Here is a 26,368-nt window from a genome sequence, read left to right on the forward strand (position 1 = left end):
ATTTGGAACCTTTCTCAAAGAATTTAAGCTATATTTTTGTTGTTACTCAATTTACAAACATCAAGATTATTATGATTAGGATATATTAGCGTAAATTCTACATTTGGATACATTTTCTATATCTAAACTTATATTAGCACAATATATCTACACCATAATACAGCCAAAATAAATCAAAAAGAAAAATAATTGTGCAGTGAAAACGGGATGACAAAACCAGAGCAAAAAAAAACAATTTCTTGACACATTTTTTATAATCGATAACTTGAGAATTTTATAACTTTTTCTTTAGTGTCAGTGTTATTTTTTCTTATAAAATTTTACTCTTTTCAATTAAAAGGGGGGTTAGGAAACAAATAATACTTTCATGAAAAAAGTTATAATATTTTGGCTGTAAGGCGAATATGAATTTTAATAAATCTATTATATTAATTAGATTTAAATCATTTTAATTGCACAAACCGTCTAACAATATATTAAAATATAATAATTACCAAATTGTGTTTATTATTATAAAAATGTAAAAAAATATCAAATAATATTTTCAATCTGTTTTTTTTATGAAAGCAACACATCTAAAGAAAAAAACCTGAAATACAAAAGCCCTTTACATAATATACAAGCAATATTCACCATAAAATTTGATATACCTACTGGATATTAATATCAATAATGTAGAGTTGAAATTCACCAAGAATTATGATCAACATCAGAGCATGTAGAAGAGATCAAAAATAGTTCTTACATTTAAAATCTATTTTCAAAATATATGCTAGCCATTAAAATAAATTTAATAGCCATTAAAATCATGTCTCACATTTAGGAAATGACAGCTATAGGCGTCAATCCAAGACATTGGTAGTTGAAAGACAAATATAGGCTACATGAAACTGAAGTAATTATAAGAAGAGAGAGAAACAGTCAGCAACAAAAGTATTCCAGAATGTTAGTCAAATAAGATGTAATTCAAACCATCAATGTTAATTGGGAAGTGAATTTTTTTTTTAAAGTTATGATATGAGTGGATCCTATGAGGAAAAAAAGTGTCCGCAAATGTGTCAAGTGGATAGAATTAACATGGCCCTTTGAATTAAAAATAGTTTTACAAATTAATCTTGTTTCAAATTTTATTTTCAATTAATATATGGCAATCATATAATTCATAGATTTAATATGTACAAGTATAAAAAATGACAAATAAAAATTTGTCATGGTATAAAAAGACATAGGGAAAATAGTTCGATCATTTTTAATTTTTCACAGCTGTGTGAATAATTTATAAAAAGAGAGTATTACTAATAAAAATCTATCAAAAAAATTAAAAATCAGTCGGATATAGTGAAAAAAATAGATACGTAATTTTTTTGGTACTAATTAAAAGAAAATAAAAGGCATAAAACCCTTCAATATCGCAACTCATAAATTACAACTAAAATGAATATTGAATCAGGTTTAGAATATTTATGTATTTAGGCTCATTCTTCCAGTTTATCTTAATGGAGTGGGGGACTAGTAAGTAGGATTTGCGTTAACTCAATATCAATGCATTTATTGTAAAAATAAATATAGATATATTCCAGTTAATTTAGCCATGTTTCTACTTATTACGTGATTAATAGTCTCTTAATCTTATAGATTTATATTATTTTGAGTGAGCTCTTCATCGCAAAAAAGGAGTTAGTCATGTCTTACTGTGGTCAGTATTTGTGAAAAACAGTATGATCTGTACACATTAATCTTTGATATTGTTGGAAATTATTATTTCAAATATCGCTGAAGTTTTCAAATTTAATGAATCAGAGACATCTATTAGTGGGTAATACAACTAACAGTGACAGCTAACTGTATTTGTAGATTTTCGTTGTAGTTTTGGGTAAATCCACATTTTTTTCTTTTTGATATTTTTTGGTTTCCTTTACAGGGGCTGTCTTAAAAGTTTACCCAAAAATGACTACAACTTTTGTGACAGATGACTATTATGAATATTATATAGTCATTCATAAAAATGTACTTATGAATTGATTTAAAAATAAAGGTGATAAAAAAGATTTAAAACCATAGATACATTTACATTTTTGTGTTCAAAATTACCCCTGTTTGTTCAAGTTTGTTTAACTAAAATAATAATCCTGTTTTAGAAGATTTATATAAAGTTATGTGAATTAATTTGTTTTCACGGCGGTTCTTCTCATTTTGGCACCGTCTCTTAATTTTGCGTTGCGTTCCTTTTTGAATTGTTCCAGAAGTTTTTCCTGCGCCAGTTTGTATGTAGAACTGGAGTCCACAACACTCAGAGCTATTCCGAACTGAGAAAAGTAGTACGACACCATGATTATCAGCTGAAATAAAGAAAAGGAGTCATCAAAATATCGAATCAAATTAGGATTATATTTAATGCAAGAAGCTTAGTTTTAATATGCTTAGCCTGTATTATATGGCACAGGAAATGGTACCAGAACTTATACCATTTCTTATATTAACAAAAATAAACCATGTAACAATCTAGTAAGACAATTAATTTAAAGATGTTAATTAAAATATTTTTGGTATGAACAATGCCAAAATAAAGAAGGTAATTAATTAATGAATTCATTCATTATTTAAATGCGAAAATCTAGGTTTTTTTTATCCGCTGTACAGAGTCCATTTGGAACCATTTTAAAAACATTAATTAAAAATAGAAAATAATCTATAAAATAGTCCACTGTTAAAAACATTTTAAATAGCTATTCATATGGTTTTCTTAGTTATTTGTGTGTTTTGCTGGCAAGTCAACTAAGTATCTTTTATGATTAAAATCTTACTTGAGCATTTGGGATTGGAGCAACGAATCTATCAAATCCAATACAAGCATCGGACACTGCGAAGGAAATACCACCAATGCAGGAACATATCTCTGTCCATGGCCAGCTGTTATCCTCAGACTTGTGGACACGACAAATGGCCGCCAAGATCATAGTGCTTAGGAAGATGCTGTATATCGGTACGCCAACAGTAAACACTCCCGTTGTTCCTGGTATGAGCTTGCTAACAACTGTAATAAAAAAGTTCAATTATTCCAACTGTTGATTTTTGTGAAGTAAAAGACCCGAAACCTTTATTGATGTACGTAAGATGCTTTGGAATTCTTACAGCTCCTTTCTTTTTATTTATTTTTTATTTGTTTATTTTTCCATACATATATTATTTACATAGAAATATAATTACAAAAATACACTATAGAAAAATACATCTTAAAATTAAGCTATAACATAAATTGGAAAAAATGCCCACAAAGACTTCAGCGTCTGAGCATGGGCCATTCCTTTTTTAATTATTAAAAAGTTTATAGCATTTAAATATGGTATGACATGACCATGAAAAGAAAAGAAAAGAAAAATAAAAGAAAAACAAAATTAACATATGCTGATATTACGAAAACATGATTTATTTGCAGTATGCATTTATTATTTTTAAGAATGTGTATCTATTCCTTCCATGATAATCCAAGACCTCAAACCTTCTTTAAACTGTACTGATGAAGAACATTTAAGAGAAGGTCTAGGCATCTACAGGGCTTATGACCTGTCAATGTCTGGTTTAAGTGGCCACTTTACACACTGTGTAACATTCCCCATTCTGCCCATATTTGAACATCTATATTCCTTCATTTATTTAATCTTTAATGTTTGTGAAGTTAAAGAGCTGAAAACCTTATTTATGCGGGTGAGATTCATCTAATTGAATTATTTCCCCTACATACTAGGCAACGCCTGAAAATGTTATTTTTTCAATTTCTATACTTCTTCATGGACCAGGTGGATTTATCAACAATATTTTTAAACTTAAACCAGCCATTGACAGGTCATAAGTCCTGTAGATGCCTAGACTTCTATATAACCTTCTCTTAAATGTTCTTCATCTCTGTTGTAATATGTTAATAATCAATTTAACACGCAGATTCAATTATAAACAAGTTGTTAACCTTTAAGGTGCTCAGTACTCACTCACCCATGTGTTTTTTCCTCAATCATTTTAGTGGTCATAAATTTAATTAATTATTTTATTCTCTACCACGTAAGGTGGATAAGTTTACGACTGTTAGATTAATTTTTAGAATGATCTAATGGATTCATCTCATTAATCTTTTGTAACCTCTCTTTAATCCATGCCTCATGTCTGAGGATGGGGATTACGCTTGATTCCAGACATGGCTCGTCTGCGGACAGCCTTCCTCCATCTGGAATGGTCTTGTGCTCTTCTAAGCTCTTATATGAATATATATTTAGTATTAAGTTTCTAGTGAAGCTACAATATATTTTATACTCCAATACTGCTAGTCTTTAATAATCAATATTGATTACCTCTAGTAAGTCACTAAATTAAAAATAAATTAAAAAATGAAAAGCGTGGGTACGTCCTTTTGAGTTTTGATTATGGGTGTAAAATAACGTAATTTTACCAAAAGGCGCGGTAAAATACCGTAATTTATGGTAATTTTCAGTACAAAACTAATATTACGTACTAATTTTTATTTTTCAAAGACAATAAATACGAGAAGTTTTGTTTTAGGACATTTTACATGATAGTGAAAACCAGGTTTAGATCCATCGGGTGGTTGTTGAGATTTATTATTAGTGTAGGTATTACAGATACTTCAAATAGTGTACTCGTACATTATAATGTAAAAATAATTTTATATTACATGATGCTACTTCAGGTTTGCCTGCTTTACAAGGCATCAGATTCTCGACGTCCTAGACTTCCGCTTTTCAGAAGTATGGGGCGTTCAAGGTCATTCGGTGTGTACTTTTTTGATAAAAAAAGTTATAATGTTTTGAAATTTAACAGGATCAGTGGACATAGGGTCCTTAGTAAAACCTTAAGTTTGTGACCTTGAACAACCACCGCTCATGCCGTCATTTTGAATAAAATCAGTTTTTTGCAATTTTCAGTAAAAACTAATATTACATCCTAATTTTTATTTTTCGAAGACAGCAAATACGAGAAGCTTTGTTTTAGAACCTATAGATTATACAGGTGTTCATTAAACCCGGTCACATCCGAAACCACGATGATCAGTATGAGCAAGAAAACATATTGCCACATTAAAATACATTTTTAGGATGAATAAAATTTAAAAAAATAAATATAAAAAAAGGAAATGGTTGCCTACTTCTGCAGATACGCCGCCGCCGATAGCTGCGCGACCGCGCTCCCAACGCTTCTCCCTTGCAGAAGTAAGCAACCATTTGTTTTTTTTTAATATTAAAAAAAAAAAAAAAAATTGTTCTAAATATTTTTTTTAATATTCTAATATGTCTTCTTTCCCATACTGATCATCTTGGTTTCGAATGTGACAGGGTTTAAAGAACACCCTGTATAGAAAAAAAAATACGAAAGTCTGATAAAATAAAATTTACTAAAAAATCATAATATTATTTTTTTCTTCGGACCAATACTTTCCAAGATACACGTTTGAACATCAAATACATTTTATCAAAATAACGGAAAAGCGGTATTTGCACCAACTTTTTACTAATTATTTGATAGTTGACTAATCTAAAGTCATCATCATCATTCCATGTCCGCTACCTAGTTGGAGCATATAGTGTTCACAAAGATTCTCCAGGCATCTCGGTCGGCTGCCAGCTCCTGTGCATCCTCACAAGTCAGGTTCGCATCTCGTAGTTCTGACATGAACTGCCAACTAAATTTGCAGCGGACGTCCAGGACGTCGAGAACCTGATGCCTTGTAAAGCGGGCAAACCTGAAGTAACATTATTTGATATAAAATTATTTTTACATTATAATGTATACTGTTTGAAGTATTTGTAATACCTATCACCTGTATATTTGTAAATTTCAATACTTCAATCTGTGAACAATCACCTGCAAAATCGCCACTGTTAAATATACTAAATTTTGTATATTTTTTTTTTTTTTTTAATTTATTTATTTTTTACGTATTTATTACAGCAATTTACAAGTAATTATTTATGAAACAAATTGATTAAATAGTAAAAGCAAACATATGTATTTTTTATTTTTGCTGTTGGTTCATCTAAACTGCCTAACTAGGGATAGCTTCCCCGTTCTAAGGCAGTAAATTATGTATTTTATAATAATATCAAAAAGTATTTACAGTTTTATCATAATGTGTGCTTTTTCAGTCTTAAAAGTAAACAATGAATATCCAGAGAAAACATAAATAATACCAAAATCTCTATATCCTAAGTCATTACTAGTAAAACAAGAAACCAGCTTACGTCCTTCTACATCGGACAACAATTTCTCTGACTCCCTCCGACCAATATGGATTAAAAATGCAGTCAATACCTTCCTCAGCCTGGCAATCCCACCACATTTCCACGAATCTGGGATAAGGTTATATACCCTCGGGCCTATATAATATTGCTGCCTTTGAGCCAAAAAAGTATTAACTCCTCTCTGTAGAATCAGATCCTTATTGGAGTGTCTGGTATTATGAACATGACAAACCCTTGAGTATTTTTCCCTGTTGAGATGTGTGACCGCTACTGACCTCAATATATATTGTGGACGAATAGCCAGCACTTGAAATTCTTTGAAGAGCGAATCACTCGGGTATCGGTATGGTTTTTTTAATATAACTCTTAACACTGATTTTAGAGCTATAGCTGCTGAAGCCATAGTCGTTTTAGTGCAGCTTTCTCAGCCAATCAGACCATACGTCAGTATTGAATTTACCAATCCATAATACAATTGTTTTAGTTCTTTAATCCTTAGTATATATCTCAATTCAAAATAAATATTTGATGCTCAAGCCATTGAAATATATTTGTGTACTGCGTTCAATTTGTTGAATTATTCATAAGTATAATAAAAATACATAAACTTTGCACATTGATATTTTACTCAAAAAATATTATGTGCTGGTAAATAACAGAATTATTTGATTACATATGCACATAACTAACAATATTTATTCGGAAAAATATGAGAAACAACTGTTGTAATGATATGCTATGAGACATAAATACATTTTAAATTGCACATTGCCCAAGAATCAAAATAAAATGTCTGTATTAATATTATATCAAAACGAGAACAGAATGTTTGCTGGTCTGTGCAATTAGAGGTAATTACGCAGTATTTATTTTAATTGTTAAAGATATTTACCATCTTATTATCCAATTATTCTATAGTTTAGCAAAGGTGAACCTTTTCCCTTGAACATATGAATGAAAATATTGTAATTACAATAGTCCCTAAACTGTTTTAATTTTCTACGTTAAAAAAAAATTATACTTCTTTCAAAATGGGGTGTTAAACGGTGGAATGGTTTTTTTTTAATGCAGGTATTTGAAAACAAAATCACCCACATGATAAAGGTTTCAGCTTTTCTGCAAACATTTGGACATACTCAAAACATTGTTCAAATATTACACATCCCACTCTCTCACTTCTGTTCACTGTACTTCATAGTCCTAACACTTTTTTAATTTTTATTTTATTTATTGAAGATATCAACAGTAATACATGTAACAAAAATATAACAAATAAAATATACAGAGAATAAAACCAATGACATATATCCACAGAAATACATTAAATACACGTACAATACATATTAGTGTGTTTGTGTGAGTGTAAGTGAGTGAGAGGGTGGGTGAGTGGGTGTTATATTGGAATGAGGGTGGACATGTGTGTAAATATTGCACAAGTGTCAAGTGTCGAAAATATAAATATATATAAAATATTAAGAATTAGAGATAAAATAAAATAAAATAAAATAAGATAAAATAAGAGTTTATTATTGAAACTTAGTATAAGACAAAAAAGTGTGTTTTAAGACGCGCATTTTAAATGTTATTTTTTTACAATCAAATGGATCAATAAGGGGAAAGTTCAAATTATATTCACGAGCAAAACGTATAAGTGGAGAGTTCTGGGCATAGTTCGTACGAACTACTGGCACATGAAATAGAGAGCTCGATATGTGACGGGTGCGGTTTGTATATACTTTTGTGATAAATTTTAACGCTTATAAGTTCATGGTTAACCTCTTTCTTTTTATTATCAAAGCACCCTCTTAATTCCCATCCACAATTCCCCCATTAACTCCAGTTTCCATGCGGCTTAACTATGGAATCATCTCCTATCTACTATCAAAGATCTTTCTACAGTAGCTCTGTTTAAATCACTCCTGAAGAAATTACTATATTGGGGATTTGAATAAATTCTCACTGCTTTTGTTCAACGTCCCTCTGATTTAATTCACACGGCACCCAATTTCCTTGCTTTTGAATCATTTCTTATGTTTTTAAATAAAAAAATATGTAGTTTCTTTCACTTTGGCAGAATAATATTTTACATATTATTATTCTAAAAATGACTGATTGCATCTGTCATGTACGGGCCTGTTTCACACGTATCGCGCAAATTCACTCGGTCCGGTAAAATTATGGTGGGTCTCTATTAAATAACACCATTCATTTTATTGGTTGGTTGGAAGACATTTATCACTTAACTTGACACCGGCAAAAACATCCAGCTTCTTTGTATAATTGCCAGGTAAACAATAAATAAAAAAACCATTATCAATAAGCCCGCCCAATGAACAAAAAGTTAAATAAATAAAAATATTAAAAAGTACAGAGAAAAAATCGTAGTACACTAAAGTTTATTGTTTATTTTTACTAGTTTCTTATTATGAAATACAAGTCTGGAATAAATTAGCATAACTTAACAAACATGTGCTTCCAAAGCGGTCAGTCTGGTTTTATACAACTGTTAATTAAACGAAAACCTTGAATTGAATAAGTATTTTAGGTGATGGACGAATAATGGATGCAATGTGAATAAATTAACTCTACGTTATATTAGTATCACAGATTCTTATCTTTCAAATTTTTATTTATTTAAAACTTAAAAAACTAAAAAGATTGTTGATTTAGTCTAAAATTAAATAATAATTTTGATAAAATTATCACTAAAATCGCTTTTGTTAAGTTTTATTATTTTAATCGGATTATGGTCCCGTGGCTAGTGCTATCAGAGGTCCGAGGTTCGAACCTAACTCTACCTTAACTTGATTTCCATTTTCTAACAGTGAGTTATTTACAACTCGTTGAAAATGGTCACCAAAATTGAAATATTTGGGAAAATCATAAGGGATTTGGGATATTTTTATTAAAGTCATTATATATGAAGTTTTATAAAAAAAACGAAAAATATAAGTATTATCAAATTAAAATAGGTACTAACACATCTAATAAATGTCAATCCACTATAATTTTACTGTGCCGTTTAGATTAAGATGATATGTGGGAAATAGGCTATCCTCCAGAGGGTATCACGCGGCTGATTTGTTTATTTGAAAATTCTTGTAATAAGGGACAGACTTTAGTCACGTCGGGGGTAGTATAATTTTGATGTTTCGGTTTGGATTTTCAAAATTACAAAAAAAAATCGAAGTGATGAAAATACGATACACAAAAACCTATTTTTTTGGATTAGTTTAGTAGGGTCTATTAACAAATAATACATTTTTTAAAACCACTGGACTTTCTCATTTTTGTTGATTTGAGGACCTTGCATCTGATGCCCTGTCCACCTTGGTCATAAATACATACATAAATCTCAATGAATGATTATGTCCCAATGTTACAGTAAAATAAATTTGCAGTAAAAAATCTGGTTACATAAAAGAAATACCGAAAAGACGCATGCTTGATTCATACATAGATAATTTATTCAAAAACTGTTAGAATTTTCGTGTTACCATATTTAATGTTACAAGTTTCTTAGAAGCAGCAAAACTAGTATCAAGAAAAAGATGGCCAATAAACTCAAATTAATACAAAGGAAATGGTGGCATAATCTACATTTATTTGACGTATAATGACTTACTAAAATTTAAGAAAAGCAATAGATGATTCATATATTAAATTTATTGTATTTTACTAATTTATAATGCGAACTAATGATGATTGAAAAAAATAAACCACTATTCTCCCAAAACAGCTAAAACGGTCACAAAAAATTATTACTGTAAAGAAAATCCTAGTCAGGATATTATTATAATTAATATTTAAAGCATTAATTTTATGGTCAAACATTTTGCTAAATGTTATTAAATATTTGTATATAACCACTTACCAATTTTCTATATCTACCGGTTTCGAGACGTACCCGACTCTTCGTCAGGACACCGATTAAAACAACATGCAAAACCCACTATACACCTTCACCATAGTTGTACAAAAATATAAAACCAACACGACATGCATTTTAATAGGCAACCCTTACATGCACTGATTAGGTTATGAAAATATTTTATGTTGTGGGAAAAATAGTTGAAAAAGAAGGGGGTTGAAGGGAGGGCGTGAGTTTAATAGGTATATGGTGACCATTACAATGGAAAAGTATAATGGGCTATTTTGAAACGTTGTTTGATTATTGATCAAAGGAAAATATTTTTTTAAAGTTTTCCTAACGTGAAATATTTCCATATTCAACATGTTTGAGTATGTCCAAATGCTTGCAGACTAGCTGGATTTCCTCCCTAGGGAGTAATTCATATTTAAATTTGTTGCAACAGAGAGGGAAACCATAATGAGAAGGGAATATGGAAGTCTAGGCATTTACACGGCTTATGACCTGTCATTGTCTGGTTTAAGTGGCCACTTTACACACTGTGTAACATTCACCATTCTGCCTATGTTTGAACATTCACATTTCCTCAACTGTTCCATCTGTTGACTTTTGTGAAGTAAAAGAGCTGAAACGTTTAAATTTATTTTAACAGAGAGGGAAAACATTTTTTGGAAGAGTTGAGGAAATGTGGATGTTCAAACATGGGCAGAATGGTGAATGTCAGACAGTGTGTAAAGTGGTCACTTAAACCAGCCAATGACAGGTCATAAGCCCTGTAAATGCCTAGACTTCCATATGCCCTTCTCAAAAAATTTTTCCCTCTCTGTTGAAATAAATTTAAATATTTCCATTTTATTTACTTAAACCCTTTATTATTTGTATGCAAGATTTTAACTTCTGTTTATTTGTTAAAGTCATGATTAAAATTGATTAGGTGATTGGAGAAATTTGGAGAAATTGTTATTGTAAAGACACCTCATATTATGTTCTCTACCACAAATATAAAAAAACCTTGATTTTCTTCCAACGTAAACTGAAGGACAAGAATTGCAATTATGGTAACAGCTGAATCATTTTATAAACTGTATTTATCTTTATTATAAAGCAATAATTTAGCATATTGTTATTTGTATAAAAAGCAGGTTTGACATTATTTGATAAAAATTCGGATACATTTTATGGATACAGTATTTACATAATGAATTCTTCTCTATTCACTATCATTTTTAGTACGTATTATTATAATTACTGTTACCAGGATATAACAATTGTTTGATTGATTTTTTCTTTGGTATTCTATTTAAAGTCTCGAAACCGGTAGACATAGAAAGTCGGTAAGTGTTTATGTACAAATATTTAATAATATTTAGGGATATCGTAAATTCAAAAATTAAACTGCTTCATGAAACACTGTTTTTTTTTAAATAACAGTTTAAAGCAGAGTGGGCAAAACCGTGGACACCCTCCCCCAGGAACGTTTCAGGAGTCGCGGCTCGCGGTAACAAGCGAACAGCCTTCAGGGTACGTTTTATTATTATATATTTTTTAAGGAATAGCTGAGCCTCCATTTTGAGGCTTGTCAGCAGGTGGGATAGAGGGGATATGAAAGGAGGTGATGGAAAATACACCACAACACCCCAGACCAATTGAGAAATAATTTGAGATTGAGAAGAAATAAATCTTTCAACTGGCGGGAATCGAACCCGCGACGCCAGTTTCACAGTTGGCCGTCTAACCAACTGCGCACGGCGCCTGTCGATTCTGATGGGAAGTTAACATTTATCTTAAATTTTATCTACAAAGTAAAATTAAGTTTTCTGTATGAAAAATAGAATATGTTTACAATTTTTTTTCTAAACATGTTCAATTACCGGTAACCGATGAATATGCTTTGAATTTTCATACGAATATTCACACTTTCATTTATTTATTTATTTTTATTTGGGAAAAAACAACAGTTTTTACATACATTGTATACAGAAAATAAGAATATATATTAACGAAAATTGTGAAAACAGTCAATATAAATTTTCCACAGTGGTGTAAGCTATTGATTAAGTACATTATCGGTATCAAAATAAAAGCAATTGAACAATTAAGAAATGTTAGGCTCTTAGAAGTTACAAATAAAATAAAAATACATATATTTATTAACAGTAATAAAATAAAGTAAATATAAATAAGATAAATTTAAATTAAAGAATAAGAAAGAAAAAGTTATATAAAAATAATGTAAAAGGTACAAAATATAATAATGAACATACAAGTTTTCGTACATAAATATCGACATTAGTTTATACCGTCTCAGTATATACCGACGAAGATAGCCGTTTATAATCGCGGCCCTGGGGTGATAGTCCAAACGCTCTTCACGGCCGCGGCCGTACAAAATCACTTTTATCTCGCGCATTTTGTATGTAAAAATACACGAGATAAAAAAGTTTTCTACGGCCGGCGAGAGGTTCAATATAGACAGTGGGGTGGTATTCTGAACGCAAAAGCGCGCGTAGAAAACGCATTTTAACGCGTATTTACGTACTAAATACACGCTAAAAGAGCGATCTCTTCGCGCGCGATTTCGTTAAAAAAAAAAACCAGTGGCGGGTGGTTACTGGTTTTGTCCACGCTGCTCCAAACTGCTATTAGAAACTGTAATACGAAAAAATAATTTGTGAAACGGTAACTGTAACTGTTACTCCGTTTAAATAATGTGAATATGCTTGTAGAGTAGGCCACATTTCGGAAGAATCACACTTGTGTATCATTAAACATTATACAGGAAATATTATAATACACAAGCAAACACTCCCGTTTTCTGAAGGGGTGGGGGAGCAAGGGGATAAAAACACCACATCACTATTTTATTCGCAAACAGACTTCGCTTCCATACATCTTATGCACGCATCCCGATTATTGGAACTTGTGACATATCCATCTTCGAGTATTTTGTTGGTTTGCATGTCTTTCTCGGTCTTCTTCGATTTCTGCGTCCATCGACACTCGCATCGTTAATCTTTTTAGCTGTTCTATCTTTTATAGTAGAAAAAAAAGAATTATTACTTATACGACGGCGGATGATAGTGACGCTTCCTAGCGTAGATGGCAGCACAAACACAAAATTTTTTTTTTTTCCAAATTGCGATCTGTTAAACGGCAGCTGTTAAAATGTCACCCAAATTCATCTATTAGTTTATTTTTGTAGTCGTTTGAAGTAAACAACTTTCGTGTTTCTTGGAAAATGGAAAAAAGCGAATTTCGTGCAGTGATTAAACACTATTATTTGAAAGGGAAAATGGCGAAAAAGACAAAAAAAAGCTCGATAAACATTACGGTGAGTCTGCTCCGTCAGATTACATGGTAAAATATTGGATTGCTGAATTAAACGCGCCGAACAAGCTCTGCAACAATACCATCAACAGAAAGGCCAAAAGAGGTGGTTACTGAAGAAAATATCAAGAAAATCCTCGATATAGTTATGAATGATCGCCGAGTGAAGTTGCGTGAAATTGTTGAAATGGTAAACATTTCATATGAACGTGTGTTCAACATTTTGCATGAACATTTGCATATGAAAAAGCTATCGGGAAGATGGGTGCCGCGTTTGCTCAGTGTCGAACAAAAACGAGTTTGAGAGACCACTTCACAGCAGTGTTTGAACATGATGAAGCGTAATTCTGTTGATTTTTGGCGTTGATTAATAACTGTTGATGAAACGTGGGTGCACCACTATACACCTGAAACCAAAAATTAATCGAAACAATGGGTGGAAGCTGGTGGAAGTGCTCCGAAGAAGGCAAAGGCAGTGAAATCGGCTGACAAGGTTATATCCACTGTATTTTGAGATGCACTCGGAATATTGATCATCGATTATCTTTAAAAAGAATCCACAATCACAGGAAAGTATTATCGTGCATTATTGGATCAATTGAATGATGCGATCAAGGAAAAACGACCACATTTGAAGAATAATAAAGTACTCTTTCTTTAAGACAACGCACCGGTTCACACAGCATTAGATACGATGCTAAAATTACGTGAAATACACTTCGAATTGGTTGATCATCCACCTTATAGTCCAGATTTAGCTTCTAGTGACTTTTTCCTGTTTCCAAACTTGAAAAAATGGCTCGCAGGAAAAAGATTCAGCTCAAACGAAGAAGTGATTACCGAAATTAACACGTATTTTGAGAGGTTCCCGAAATCGTATTATTCAGATGGTATAAAAAAGTTGGAATATCGTCTTACTAAGTTTGTCGAAGTAAACGGAGACTATGTTAAGGAATAAATGGTTTTTGAAAAAAAAAAGTTTTTTTCCTACTTAGGTAGCTTCATTTTCAATCCGCCCTCGTATACGATAAATAAATACATCGTTGCTGATACTGCAATTCCACATAACCTGTTTTTTTTACTGAAATAAATTCGTCGTACGGACTAAGAGCCGTTAGTTTTTAATTATTGCTATTTTTATTCTAAATAATGATATAATAGTTTTTCTGATGCTCAAGTGGTATTTTTGATTGTTTAAAATCACAAGTAATATATTAACAGAACGCTTTTTAGGTTCCCCTGCCAAAAAAATAATTGATAGGTATTGCGGTATCATCGGCGATATATTTTTCTAAAATAATAATTATTTACTTAATTATCTGACAGATAATTTACGTACTTTATATTATAATGATCTTTCACCTTTTGAAATTTTGTCTTAGTTGATAATTTTAAATAATATATTCTATCCCCCGAGTTCACTTTATTTTATTAACCCTTTGGACTGTATGTACGTTCAAACGAACACGAATGAACAGTTAAGCTAGGGTTTCTTTACTGGAAAACGGTGTTAAATGGTGTTGATAACACTGTTTTCCTAGGAAACCACTCTCTAGTCAACGTTACGATGGCTGTCCACCGAATCACCGTTCACTACGCACCGCTGTCCTAGAAACCCTAGCTTAAGGTGACACATTTGTAGACACACAGGTGTTTGTAGGATGTACCCGGTAAAATTACTGGGCCGGGTGGATTGGCGTGGCATGTGTGAAAAGGGCCTTAAGCTAGGGTTTCCTAGGACAGCGGTGCCCGTATCTTAACGGCCGTAGTGAACGGTGATGCGGTGGACAGCCGTTTTAACGGTGACTAGAGAGTGGTTTCCCTGGAAAAAGGTGTTAAATGGTGTTGATAACACCGTTTTCCAAGAAACCACTCTATAGTCAACGTTACGACGGCTGTCCACCGCATCACCGTTCACTACGGCCGTTAAGATACGGGCACCGCTGTCCTAGGAAACCCTAGCTTTACTGTTCATTCGTGTTCGTTTGCGATATTTTCCCACTAATAAATCAAAGGATAATGTCGGGTTTTTGTGTTTGTTTATGAGGAAGTTCAGTATCTTTTTTTTATTTGTTAAAAGACTATTGAACTAAGTAGGGATGTAACGATTTCGATACCGATATATCGGCCGATATAATCGGCAGGCTGATATATCGGCATCGCCGATTATATACAGCCGATATTAAGAGTTTGAAAAGCTATAATACTTGTCTTATCAATAGAGCTCAGTTGCCTCAGAACGTCTGTTTTCAACTGCAGGTCTCATACAAAATGATTTGCGAAACAGATTGTCTGCTAATAATTTAAACAAACTTTGTTTTCTTAACAAAAATCTACCAAAACTTAACTTTAATTACAGATTTTATCTTTTGTATCGGTTTACTTTACCACTTAGTGTAATTGAATGATAATTACTCTCTTAATTAGCGCTTTGATTGCTTGATAATATTCTTGATTATTCCATACAAATAAATGTTTTCTTCGAATTTTAATTTAACATTTTGGTTTACAACCTTCTCAAGGTTCAGTCTCTAATAAATATAGGTAACTTTTATGCAGAATAAAGACAATTATTCATTATTTATTTGTTTTATTTTTTCTATTTCTACTAAGCCACCGATATCGGTATCACCGATTATTCACTCTAATGATCGGTATCGGGATCGTATCGGCAAAATTATGTATCGTTACATCCCTAAAACTAAAGCAAAAAAAATAATTTTTCAGCGCTATGATTTTTTTAAGGTTTTGAATTTCTTAAATAACTCCGCGCGTGACGTCAGAGGAGACGTGAGAGTGTGACGTTCTTCTCTGTCAGTTCTTCCGATTGGTTCGTTCATGGTAAGCAAACCTGATATCCTTCACAGCTCTCATACCATTGGATGGTTCATATGAACCAGTGACGTCGTTCAAAGTAGTGCGTTTTTGTTAAATTATTTTTTCGTACATTTTCAAGAAAAACTGCTGTAAAATTTAATGCTTTAATTTTTTCCCGCGCGCAAGAAAACATTTTTTGAATCCAATTTCCCGTAGGGCTGAAGTTCCTCATATATTTTGGCCGCTTGGTTTCCATACGTAATCCCGCCTAAAACGGCATTCACATTTTACAGTTCGACTCTCAATAGACCAGCTGATTCTAGTGATCGACTGAAGTTTCGGTTACGGTATCGGTTTCGGCCAGTTTTGGCCAATTAAACGAGTTTCAACCGCGGTGTCTGTTTCGGCCTAAAATTGGCCGAAACTTCGGCTCAGCGTACATTGAAGATCTGTTACATATAAATTAAATGTATATCATAACAACACACCAAAAAGCGCCCTAAAATAAACAAATATACTCATTAAATTTATGCCTTTTATTTAATTGTGTATTATATTAAACACATATTTCAATGAACCCGTAACGTTTAACAAATAAAAACGCTTAATTTTGGGCTTTTTGAAGTAACTTTTACCTTATTTTAATATGTTTCGGTTTCAGCCGAAACTAGAACAGAAGCCGAAATTTGGTCGATACCTGATTCCTTTCATTAGTATTTGCATTATTTAAGTCAAATGACAACTGATCTGAGACCTTAACATGTTTAAATTTATGTAGGTACCTGTGTTTTATAAATGTTTTAATTATAATTGTTACTTTTTTATTTAATAAAATGGATTTAAGCGTCCGGTATTATTTCCCATATTAAAATAATACCCTTCGAAACCCAATGTATGTTCTAACTAACGTAGCAATAATTTCTCAATAAGAAAAAATAAGAAAAATAACGAAAATATTTGAATAATTATCTCATATCAAATATTTTTCACAACCACTAGATTAAATTCATGTTTGAGGGGATAATTACAACATACATATTATTCAAAGACAAATTGTATTATTTAAATTATATTTTAAAGCAAAAAAAGACAGCGAATACTCGTATATTATTTAACTCATCTCCAAATGCAAGATGAACGTAAAAAAAAAAACATAATTTAGAACTTACAATAGAGCCATTACAATGTTTTTTTAATTATAAAAATGGCGTCATATAAAAATAACAGGAGCTCAATAAAAATATTGGAATAATTATAAAATGACAAATGACAGGTTTTTAAATGTATACGCATAGAATTATAATATAATATCAAGTTTGCATGCATCGCACGGTGTCCAAAAATTTGCCAAATGAAACCCCCCCTTGCACGCCATCCCACCTGCGCGCATGCGTAAAGCGGCCGCGTAATTTTTTATTTTATTTTAGTTGCTAATACAATATTATACATACATGTAAGTAGAATTGTTAGTAACATTTAAAACGAATTAATTTATTCTTACAAATTAAGAAGTGCCAAACCGCGAAGAATATAAAATAATTTTGTGTTATTTTTTACCAAAAAAATATTTTACCGAGAGAAAAAAAACATTTATTAGGCAAACGAAAAAAAAAATTAGTAATAATTTAGTAATTAAGTAAAATTAATACAATTTAATATTATACTAAGGCTTATCAAAAGAAAGTCGAGTAAAAAATTCGACTACCCTGGCAATACTAACAAAATTTCCCCCTTATTTTATTGAACACTCTGACAGACAGTAAAATAATCGAATTCTTAAATAATATTATTTGTGAATTCGCTACTCACACATGAAATGTGATCCCACCCTATTCCCTTTTATCTCAGCAGTATGTTGACACTTAAAAACGACACAACACGGCGTAATTCAATTTAAATCGGCAGCTGTGTATTAAGCGATGTCTACAGAGTAACTAATGGCCAAAACGTAAAAATACTCATTTATGCGTAGTTTTGTCGGTTTCAGTATGATGTGCGTACGCGGTTTCTGGACAATTATATGTGTATACGTATGAATGTGTAAGTGTTATGTGTGTTTGTAAGAGACACATAAGAGCCAGTGAACCAAGAAAGATAAAGTTTAATAAAAGAGATAATAACTGTCATGTTTATGTAAAAATTGTACATGAAAAATAGTAAGATGAAACTATCTATTTTGCCAATTTTGACTTTTATCGGTGCAACTATAGTCCTTAAAATGTAACATGATTAGAATGACAGTTGTCAGAAAAGGTGACGACATAACTTTGTAGTAACGTCAAAGGAGTTATTTATATTGGCACACGAAAAATCATTTGTATCTGGCGTGTTATTTTTTTTTATACAATGCTTGAAACATAAATCAACATTAATATATAAAATCAGCTTTAAAACTAAAAGAAAACTAAAATAAACCTTATTATTAACGACGTTCTTACAAGGTTACATCATTTTGCAAAAACGTTAGAGATGGGACAAATTGATCAATGTAAAGTGATCGAATAAAAAAATAATTCATTTGATGTTGTTCATGAAAAAAGTATAAATGTCTCATTTTTTGGTGAATAATTGTGTTAAACACACTATAATATGCTTTTTTTGCATTTTTTATATCAATTTTCGGGAACAGAGTTTCATGATTGCATGTAATAACTGATAAAATCGATTTGATCAGTGATCAGTAATTTCCCATCACTAATAAAATTAGTTTGACAGCTGTCATTCTAATCAAGCTATATTTTAAGGACTATAGTTTTAAATAATGTTATGAAATTGATTTCTTTATATATTAATTTATTTGATAAGTACCATAAAACCACTAATAATGTTTTTTCACTTACCATAAGCAGTGAGGACGTAGATGAAAATAGCCCATTTCTTATTAAAATCCCGTAGACCAAATGCCCTGATATAGAAGACATGTCCGATGGCAAAGCAGACCATTCCATAGATGAAAAATTGGTCCCAAACCAGGAACCCGTCTCCGAAGGTTGAGAATATCAACCCAAACATTACCCTCCGTGAAAATGTGTACCTGCAATATACAAATAGTTTCAAATAGTGTACTAGCATACATTCTAATTGATTATTTGTTTTTGGTACAATTTCAAAATATAAAGAGCATTAATAATAATTTTATTTCAGTGCCTCACTAAGATAACGATTTTGAGGAGTGGTGTATAATATTATATTGTTCACGAGCCATTCATAATGTTCTTATGATTTATGAAACAAAATAAAAAAGTTAATTTGATAACTTATGTTAAGAAAGAAAATCCGATTGAAAATATATGCATATTTTTATTTTTAACTATTTTTTTCAAAATCAAAAAAGTTAAAACAGTAAAAACAAATCGTATTTCTAAAATACATATATTTTTTTAATGAGTATTTAAAATTTTTTTTTTCAACATGGTACTCTTTTTTATATTATTTTATGTGTGGTTGCGAATTATGTGGGTATGCATTGGTCAAGTATTGTCACAACTTCTACAAAACATCCTTTGTACCCACAACCACTGTTCACTTCCCACATCAGTATCACCCGCCACATTAAGACCTCGTGTCGTACATCTCGCGTTTATTTAGTTGAAAGTGTGCCGCATCATAAACTTTGTTTCCTCTAACAACCAGTGCTGAGCTTCAGGTCGGGGGCCTGTCCTCGTGTTAGTGCCGCTCGCAAGTGACCAGTCGGAATACAGCAATTCCATCAAGAGCGAAGATAAGGTTAGTGACCTCTATTCTTAATCCATATCTCTTGTTCGGGTTGTGACCGATTGACACTGCTTTACCGCATATCGAAGATACTCACTTATTTTCATTAAAATTAAATACAATCCACTCCACTAAATAATATCATAGAAGCCCTAGGGCTTCGCTCCCCGAAATTTCTCGCCCCGCATCCGCGTGGGAATTCGTTTTCCCACCAATGGGAGTTGCATTATTATTGACATTGCTTTATATTTCCAAAGTGGATTTTATTTCCTGGCTATCATCCTTATCTGAGCAGTGTTGGAAAAGGGAGGGAATTCTGGATGTGGAACTTCTCAGCATTTGCTTAATGAAGAGAAAACCACAGAAAGCTTATTCAAGATAAGCTGGACTATTGGAAGACATCAGTAGGTCTTCCGTTTCATTTGAAGAGATCACGACATTTACACCATACTAAAACACCTTCCAGAAATCACTGACAACACGATTACATTGTAGGTTAGAACATAATAATTTATATCAGAGAATAATAAAATTCAGAAAAAAACACAGTATAAGCATTCACAACATTAAAAAACCTTCCACATTGTACTGCCTTGAGTAATATTTCTTAAAATTTTGCATTTTAAATTATTTTACCGTTCTGGAAGCTGTTATACTTGAAAGAAGATATTGCAGAGATTTTAGACCATCTTATTCTTCTTCAGCCTTGTTTCCTCTACTGGTAGATAAAGGCATCTTCCAAATGTCTCCACTCCTTCATATCACCCGCTTTTTCATCCGTGTTCAATCGGCTATCGAGGCAATGTCGTCGAGCCATCTTTTTTGTGCCCTTCCAACACCTCTTTCGTTTGCCCATGGTCTCCACTTTATTACTCTGTATGTCCACCTGCCACCATTTTGCCTGGTCAAGTGTTCTGCCTATTGCCATTTAAATTTTGCTGTACGATCCATGATATCTACGACTCCGGTTCGGCGCCTTATTTCTTCATTTCTTTTAGAAATACACCAAAAACCTGTCTTTCCGTGGATTTTTGCGTGCATTTTAATTTCTGGCTACTTTTCTGTGTCACAGACATGGTTTCTAGTCCGTATGTCGTCACTGGCAATATATACGATTCATAGACTTGACCATAAATAATCTAAATGGTATACTTACTCATCCTTCAATCCAACGCCATGTAGTGCTACGAAGAAAATGAGACTCAGCATTGGCAGGATCTTCACAAAAAGAGCCCATAGAGAAGGACTATCAAATGGAATGAAGAGTACGAAATACACCGCAAGGGATTTGAAAAAGGGAACCAGCTTGGGCCCTTCAGTTTTGAGCTGGAAAAAATGTATATTATAGACACAACTGAAGGCTGGTTGTTTTATCATTAGTTATAAATAAAAACCAGAAACAATAGTTTAAATTTTAAATCACTATACCTTGATTTATTTTTACTGACCACAAGGCTTTTTGTAAATAATTATTTTATTTAATGCCAGGTACTGTACTTAGGTAATACTTTATAAGGTGTTCTGTAAAAATATGTTATGCTATTTTTATGTTAAATTTTTAAATTAATAAATAATAGATATAATTATTTTTTCACCCTTTTTTGTTCTATTAAGTACATTTTAAATATTATTATTTATTTATTTATTTTACAGGAACAAACAGTCAACAATGATTAAATTACATATTAAAGACAGACCAGCGAAGTTTCTAAATAAAATCATACATATTTATTTATTTAGTTATATACGGCATTTCTGCCATTTACATATATGTGGTATAAAGAGTGCTTAGAAATAAAAAGATTAAAAATAAAAAAAATCGAGTATGAAATATTAATATACTCGTACTATACACATTATTAATTACTTGAAATACATACATATTTTAAAGAAATTATACAATAACAAAATACATTAATCAATCAAATTATAACTATTCCAACCCAATCTTCTGAAAATGATTTGCTCTTTTTGATAAAAATATGTTGGTCACTTTATGTTTTAAGTTAGGCAGAGATAAACTAAATATATCAAAATGTGATGCATATTCATTCCCGGTATTCTGTAATCTAACAATAGGTGAGTTAAATTAAAGGGTTAGGTTTAGGTTATTAAATTTATCGTACATTTTTAAATGTTTGCCTACGTATATACAGGATGTTATCTAAACCCTGTCACATCCGAAACCACGATGATCAGTATAGGCAAGAAGACATATCAACATATTTAAAAAACTATTTAGAACGAAGAAATTTTTTAAAAATATACTAATTAAAAAAAACAAATGGTTGCTTACTTCTGCAGGGGAGAAGCGAGGGGGGCGCGGACGTGCGGTTGACAGTGTTTCAGACTCCCTCCTCCCCCTCCTCGTTTCTCCCCTGCAGAAGTAAGGAACCATTTGCTTTTTTTCATATTTTATTTTTAAAAGTTTTATTCATTCTAAAAATTTATTTTAATGTGCCAATATGTCTTCTTGCTCATACTGATTATCGTGGTTTCGGACGCGACAGGGTTTAATGAATGCCTTGTATACAGGTTACTGGAACTGAACCCGCCATAGCAAATTCGCACATAGAGGAGCTCATTTGCTAATTATTGGATATTACTTTCCCTAGCTAAAGTTTTATAGTTTGGGAGATATGTTAATTTTTATACATTGTTGAGATTTTTCCAAAATTTGACCTTCAACCATTCAGAACTTTAAGTTTTTTCATTATTTTAGTATTTTTTGGTAGTCATCAACACTTGTGATTAAAATAGGTCGCAATTTCCTCAAACTAGGGTTAAAAAATAAGATATTACGCTTTAAAAAAAAAACTTTACAATCAAATTCCACCTGAAATAAAAAAAATACTACGGTGTTTCAATAGTTTATTCTAATCGCATGATAGCAAAATCTTGTTTCCTGATCGTTTAGTTCAATGTGACTCCCGTGGTTTATCCTGTAAGACACAGTATTAATTTTACTAATAAAAACTTGAAAAGCATATATGATAAAATTGCGGTTACTATGCAATCACAAAATATTGGTCACTTATACTATTTATAGTTCCCTAGTTATTTTAAAAAACAATTCATTTTTAATAAAAGATAAGCAGAAACATAAGATACTTTGTCTTTTGTATTATCTGAGATAACATAATAGTATATTACATATAAAATTTAAAACAAATTTATTTTTATTATTCGTCAGAGAGGAAAAGCATTTTTAAGAAGGGGCTATATTCTATCACAATATAATTTGTGTTACATAAGTATTTTAATTAATAGGTAATAACTATATCGATATGAAACTTTTCTTTAATATATCCAGTCTCTCACAACGTTAATTTGCATGTTTAAAATACTAAATAGTTTAATTGATGTCCAGACTATTCTCTAACAAATATCTCTTAATGTTCCTTAACGTAGACTCAGAAATAATGAAATTCTGTTCCTCGGTCATCGTAAGACTAATTATGGTTTCCATGCGCCTCTACCCAGAATGATTAGATTTATAAACGAAAGTAAAGATTAACATATAACAACAGAGATGAAGAACATTTAAGAGAAGGTAATATAGAAGTCTAAGCATCTACAGGGCTTATGACCTGTCAATGGCTGGTTTAAGTGGCCACTTTACACACTGTGTAACATTCACCATTCTGCCCATATTTAAACATCTACATTCCTTCAATTCTTTCATCTGTTGATGTTTGTGAAGTTAAAGAGCTGAAACCTTTATTTATGCGGGTGAGATTCATCTAATTAAATTATTTCACCTACATACTGGGCAACGCCTGAAAATATTATTTTTTCAATTTCTATACTTCTTCATGGACCAGGTAATTTATCAACAATATTTTGAGTTTGTCCAAATTTTTGTAGACAAGAACTGGATTCAACTCCCTGGGGAGCTGTTCATATTAACATATTACAACAGAGATGAAGAACATTTAAGAGAAGGTAATATAGAAGTCTTCAAATAAATAATTCAATTAGATGAATCTCACCCGCATAAATAAAGGTTTCAGCTCTTTAACTTCACAAACATCAACAGATGAAAGAATTGAAGGAATATAGATGTTTAAATATGGGCAGAATGGTGAATGTTACACAGTGTGTAAATTGGCCACTTAAACCAGCCATTGACAGGTCATAAGCCCTGTAGATGCCTAGACTTCCATATTACCTTCTCTTAAATGTTCTTCATCTCTGTTGTAATATGTTAATATGAACAGCTCCCCAGGGAGTTGAATCCAGTCCTTGTCTACAAAAATTTGGACAAACTCAAAATATTGTTGAAAGTAAAGATCTTAATTATTTTGATTGTAAATTGATTTTTTTTACAAATAAACTAAAAAAATATTCCCAATAAATTAACCGTATATTTGTAGAATTAACCTGGATTCCATAATGCCTGTCTAATGTACTAACTTGTCTTTGCTTTTATTTGTTGTAATGCTTCTATTATTTGTTACTGTATTATTTTTTTTTCCTTATATGATTTGTTTAAATTGGACATTGTCCGTAAATTTGTTAAATAAAATAAATAAAATATAGACAAGCTCTATCTACCCACTAAAAAACAACTGAAATTAGAAAATAAGTTTTATTTTATTGTTTATACATTAAACGCCCAGAGGGCTTTTACAATACAAAGTTTCTTATAAAATACATAATAAAGTTTACAAACAATAAACTTTTCAGTTGTGTATTTTATACATAGGTTACAAAGTAAAGATATGTTTAAAAAGATACAATAGGAGTAATTGAAAAGTATGAAAAATTAATAACTCAATGAATAAATACCGAAATAAAAAGTAAAAATATACACACACACAAACAAATATAGAAAAGTACATTCATCAATACTATAATCACTAAGCGGTAAGAGTGACTAGTTTAAGCATTAATTTTATTATTTTATGATAACTTTTTATGGTGTACTTGACATAATTTTTTATTTAATTAAAGCAGGCAAAGTATTAAATATATTTTTTAAATCCTTGAATTTGCTGGCATTTAGATGAAATCGTCATTTGTGTGTTTATATATTTTTTTAATTTAAGCAATTAGCCATCCAAAGCGCATGTATGTTTGTACTTGACGCGTAGGCATTTACAGGGTTTATGACCTCTCATTGGCTGGTTTAAGTGATCACTTACATATACGGATGGTGTCATGCTAAAATGTGTTAAGCCACGCCAACCTCAAACTGAGATAATTGATGATTAACATCAGGCGTATTTAAAAAAAAAAAAGATTAATAATTTTATATACAGAGTGACTGGAACTGAATCCGCCATAGCAAATTCGCATATAGAGGAGGTCATTTGCTAATTATTGGACCTTATCTTCCTTTGCTAAAGTTTTATAGTTTGGGAGATATGTAAATTTGTATACTTTATTAAGATTTTTCCAAAATTTTACGTTCAAGCATTCAGAACTTTATTTTTTTCATTATTTTAGTATTTTTTTTATTATTTGTTGGTAGTCATAAACATTTTTGATTAAAATACATCGGAACTTCCCTCAAACTAGGGTTAAAAAATAAGATACTAAGCTTTAAAAAAAAGGTGACGAACTAGAGAACTAACTTAGAGTAGAATAAATTATTAAAACGTCGAAGTTTAAAAAAAATTTTAGGTGAAATTTGATCATAAAGTTTTTTTTAAATATTTTTTTTTAAAGCGTAGTATCTTATTTTTTTGTCGGCCTCGTGGTGTAATGGTCAGCGCGTTTGCCTACCATGCAAGAGATCTGGGGTTCGATTCCCGACATGGTTGATATGAAGTATTTATTTAAAAGGCAGTTTTCACACTAGAATATTTCATAGCCCCTGGATTGGTACCTGAAGCGTAAGACTGATCATCTTACCTTCATGTAACAAAAACTATCAAGATACGCTGCGATTGGTGTACGAATGCAGTGCCCTATGCACCATTAGGTGCGGAAAGTGAATGATAATGATGATATGTTTTACTGTTATAGCATAACCTTGTTATTATTCCGTTGATTGTAATTTACAGTTCTTTTGTTTTTAAATATATTTTTTTAAATGGTTAGAAGCAGAAGTAAGCAACCATTTGCTTTTTTGATATTTATTTTTTTTAAATTTTATTCGTTCTAAAAGTTTATTTTAATGGGCCAAAATGTCTTCTTGCTCATAATGGTCATCGTGGTTTCAGAGGTGACAGAGTTTAATGAACATCCTGTATATTAATATTAGTAACTATTGTCCTTAAAATATAGCTTGATTAGAATGACAGCTGTCAAACTAATTTCATAAGTGATGGGAAACTACTGATCACTGATCAAACCGACTTATCGGTTATTTCATGCTATCATTAAACTCTGTTTCCGAAAATTAATATTGAAAACGCAAAAAAGCCTATTATAGTGTGTTTAA

The 26,368-nt window shown here is 31.4% G+C and overlaps 1 protein-coding gene across 1 annotated transcript; it reads right to left on the reverse strand.

Annotated features, from left to right (window-relative positions):
- Nucleotides 1-996: 996 nt before the first annotated feature.
- LOC148282933 (lysoplasmalogenase TMEM86A-like) lies at nt 997-21,474 on the reverse strand. The gene is made up of 4 exons (XM_088224316.1): nt 21,134-21,474; nt 19,104-19,297; nt 2,805-3,034; nt 997-2,339 (listed from the first exon to the last, which is right to left on the reverse strand). The coding sequence occupies exons 1-4, from the start codon at nt 21,352-21,354 to the stop codon at nt 2,163-2,165; spliced, it is 822 nt and encodes a 273-aa protein (XP_088080442.1). The 5' UTR covers nt 21,355-21,474; the 3' UTR covers nt 997-2,162.
- Nucleotides 21,475-26,368: the final 4,894 nt, after the last annotated feature.

The sequence above is a fragment of the Micrasema longulum genome, unplaced genomic scaffold (genome assembly GCF_059751315.1).
Source record: "Micrasema longulum isolate JH-2025_06_02 unplaced genomic scaffold, ASM5975131v1 h1tg000278l, whole genome shotgun sequence".
Taxonomy (NCBI): domain Eukaryota; kingdom Metazoa; phylum Arthropoda; class Insecta; order Trichoptera; family Brachycentridae; genus Micrasema; species Micrasema longulum.

Coding starts and splice junctions, on each gene's coding strand:
- LOC148282933 (XM_088224316.1), bottom strand. CDS start 21,354: ATGATAAAACAACCAGCCTTCAGTTGTGTCTATAATATACATTTTTTC. Junction 19,298..21,133: donor GGCGTTGGATTGAAGGATGA/GTAAGTATACCA, acceptor TGTATATTGCAG/GTACACATTTTCACGGAGGG. Junction 3,035..19,103: donor CTACGTCCTCACTGCTTATG/GTAAGTGAAAAA, acceptor TTTTTATTACAG/TTGTTAGCAAGCTCATACCA.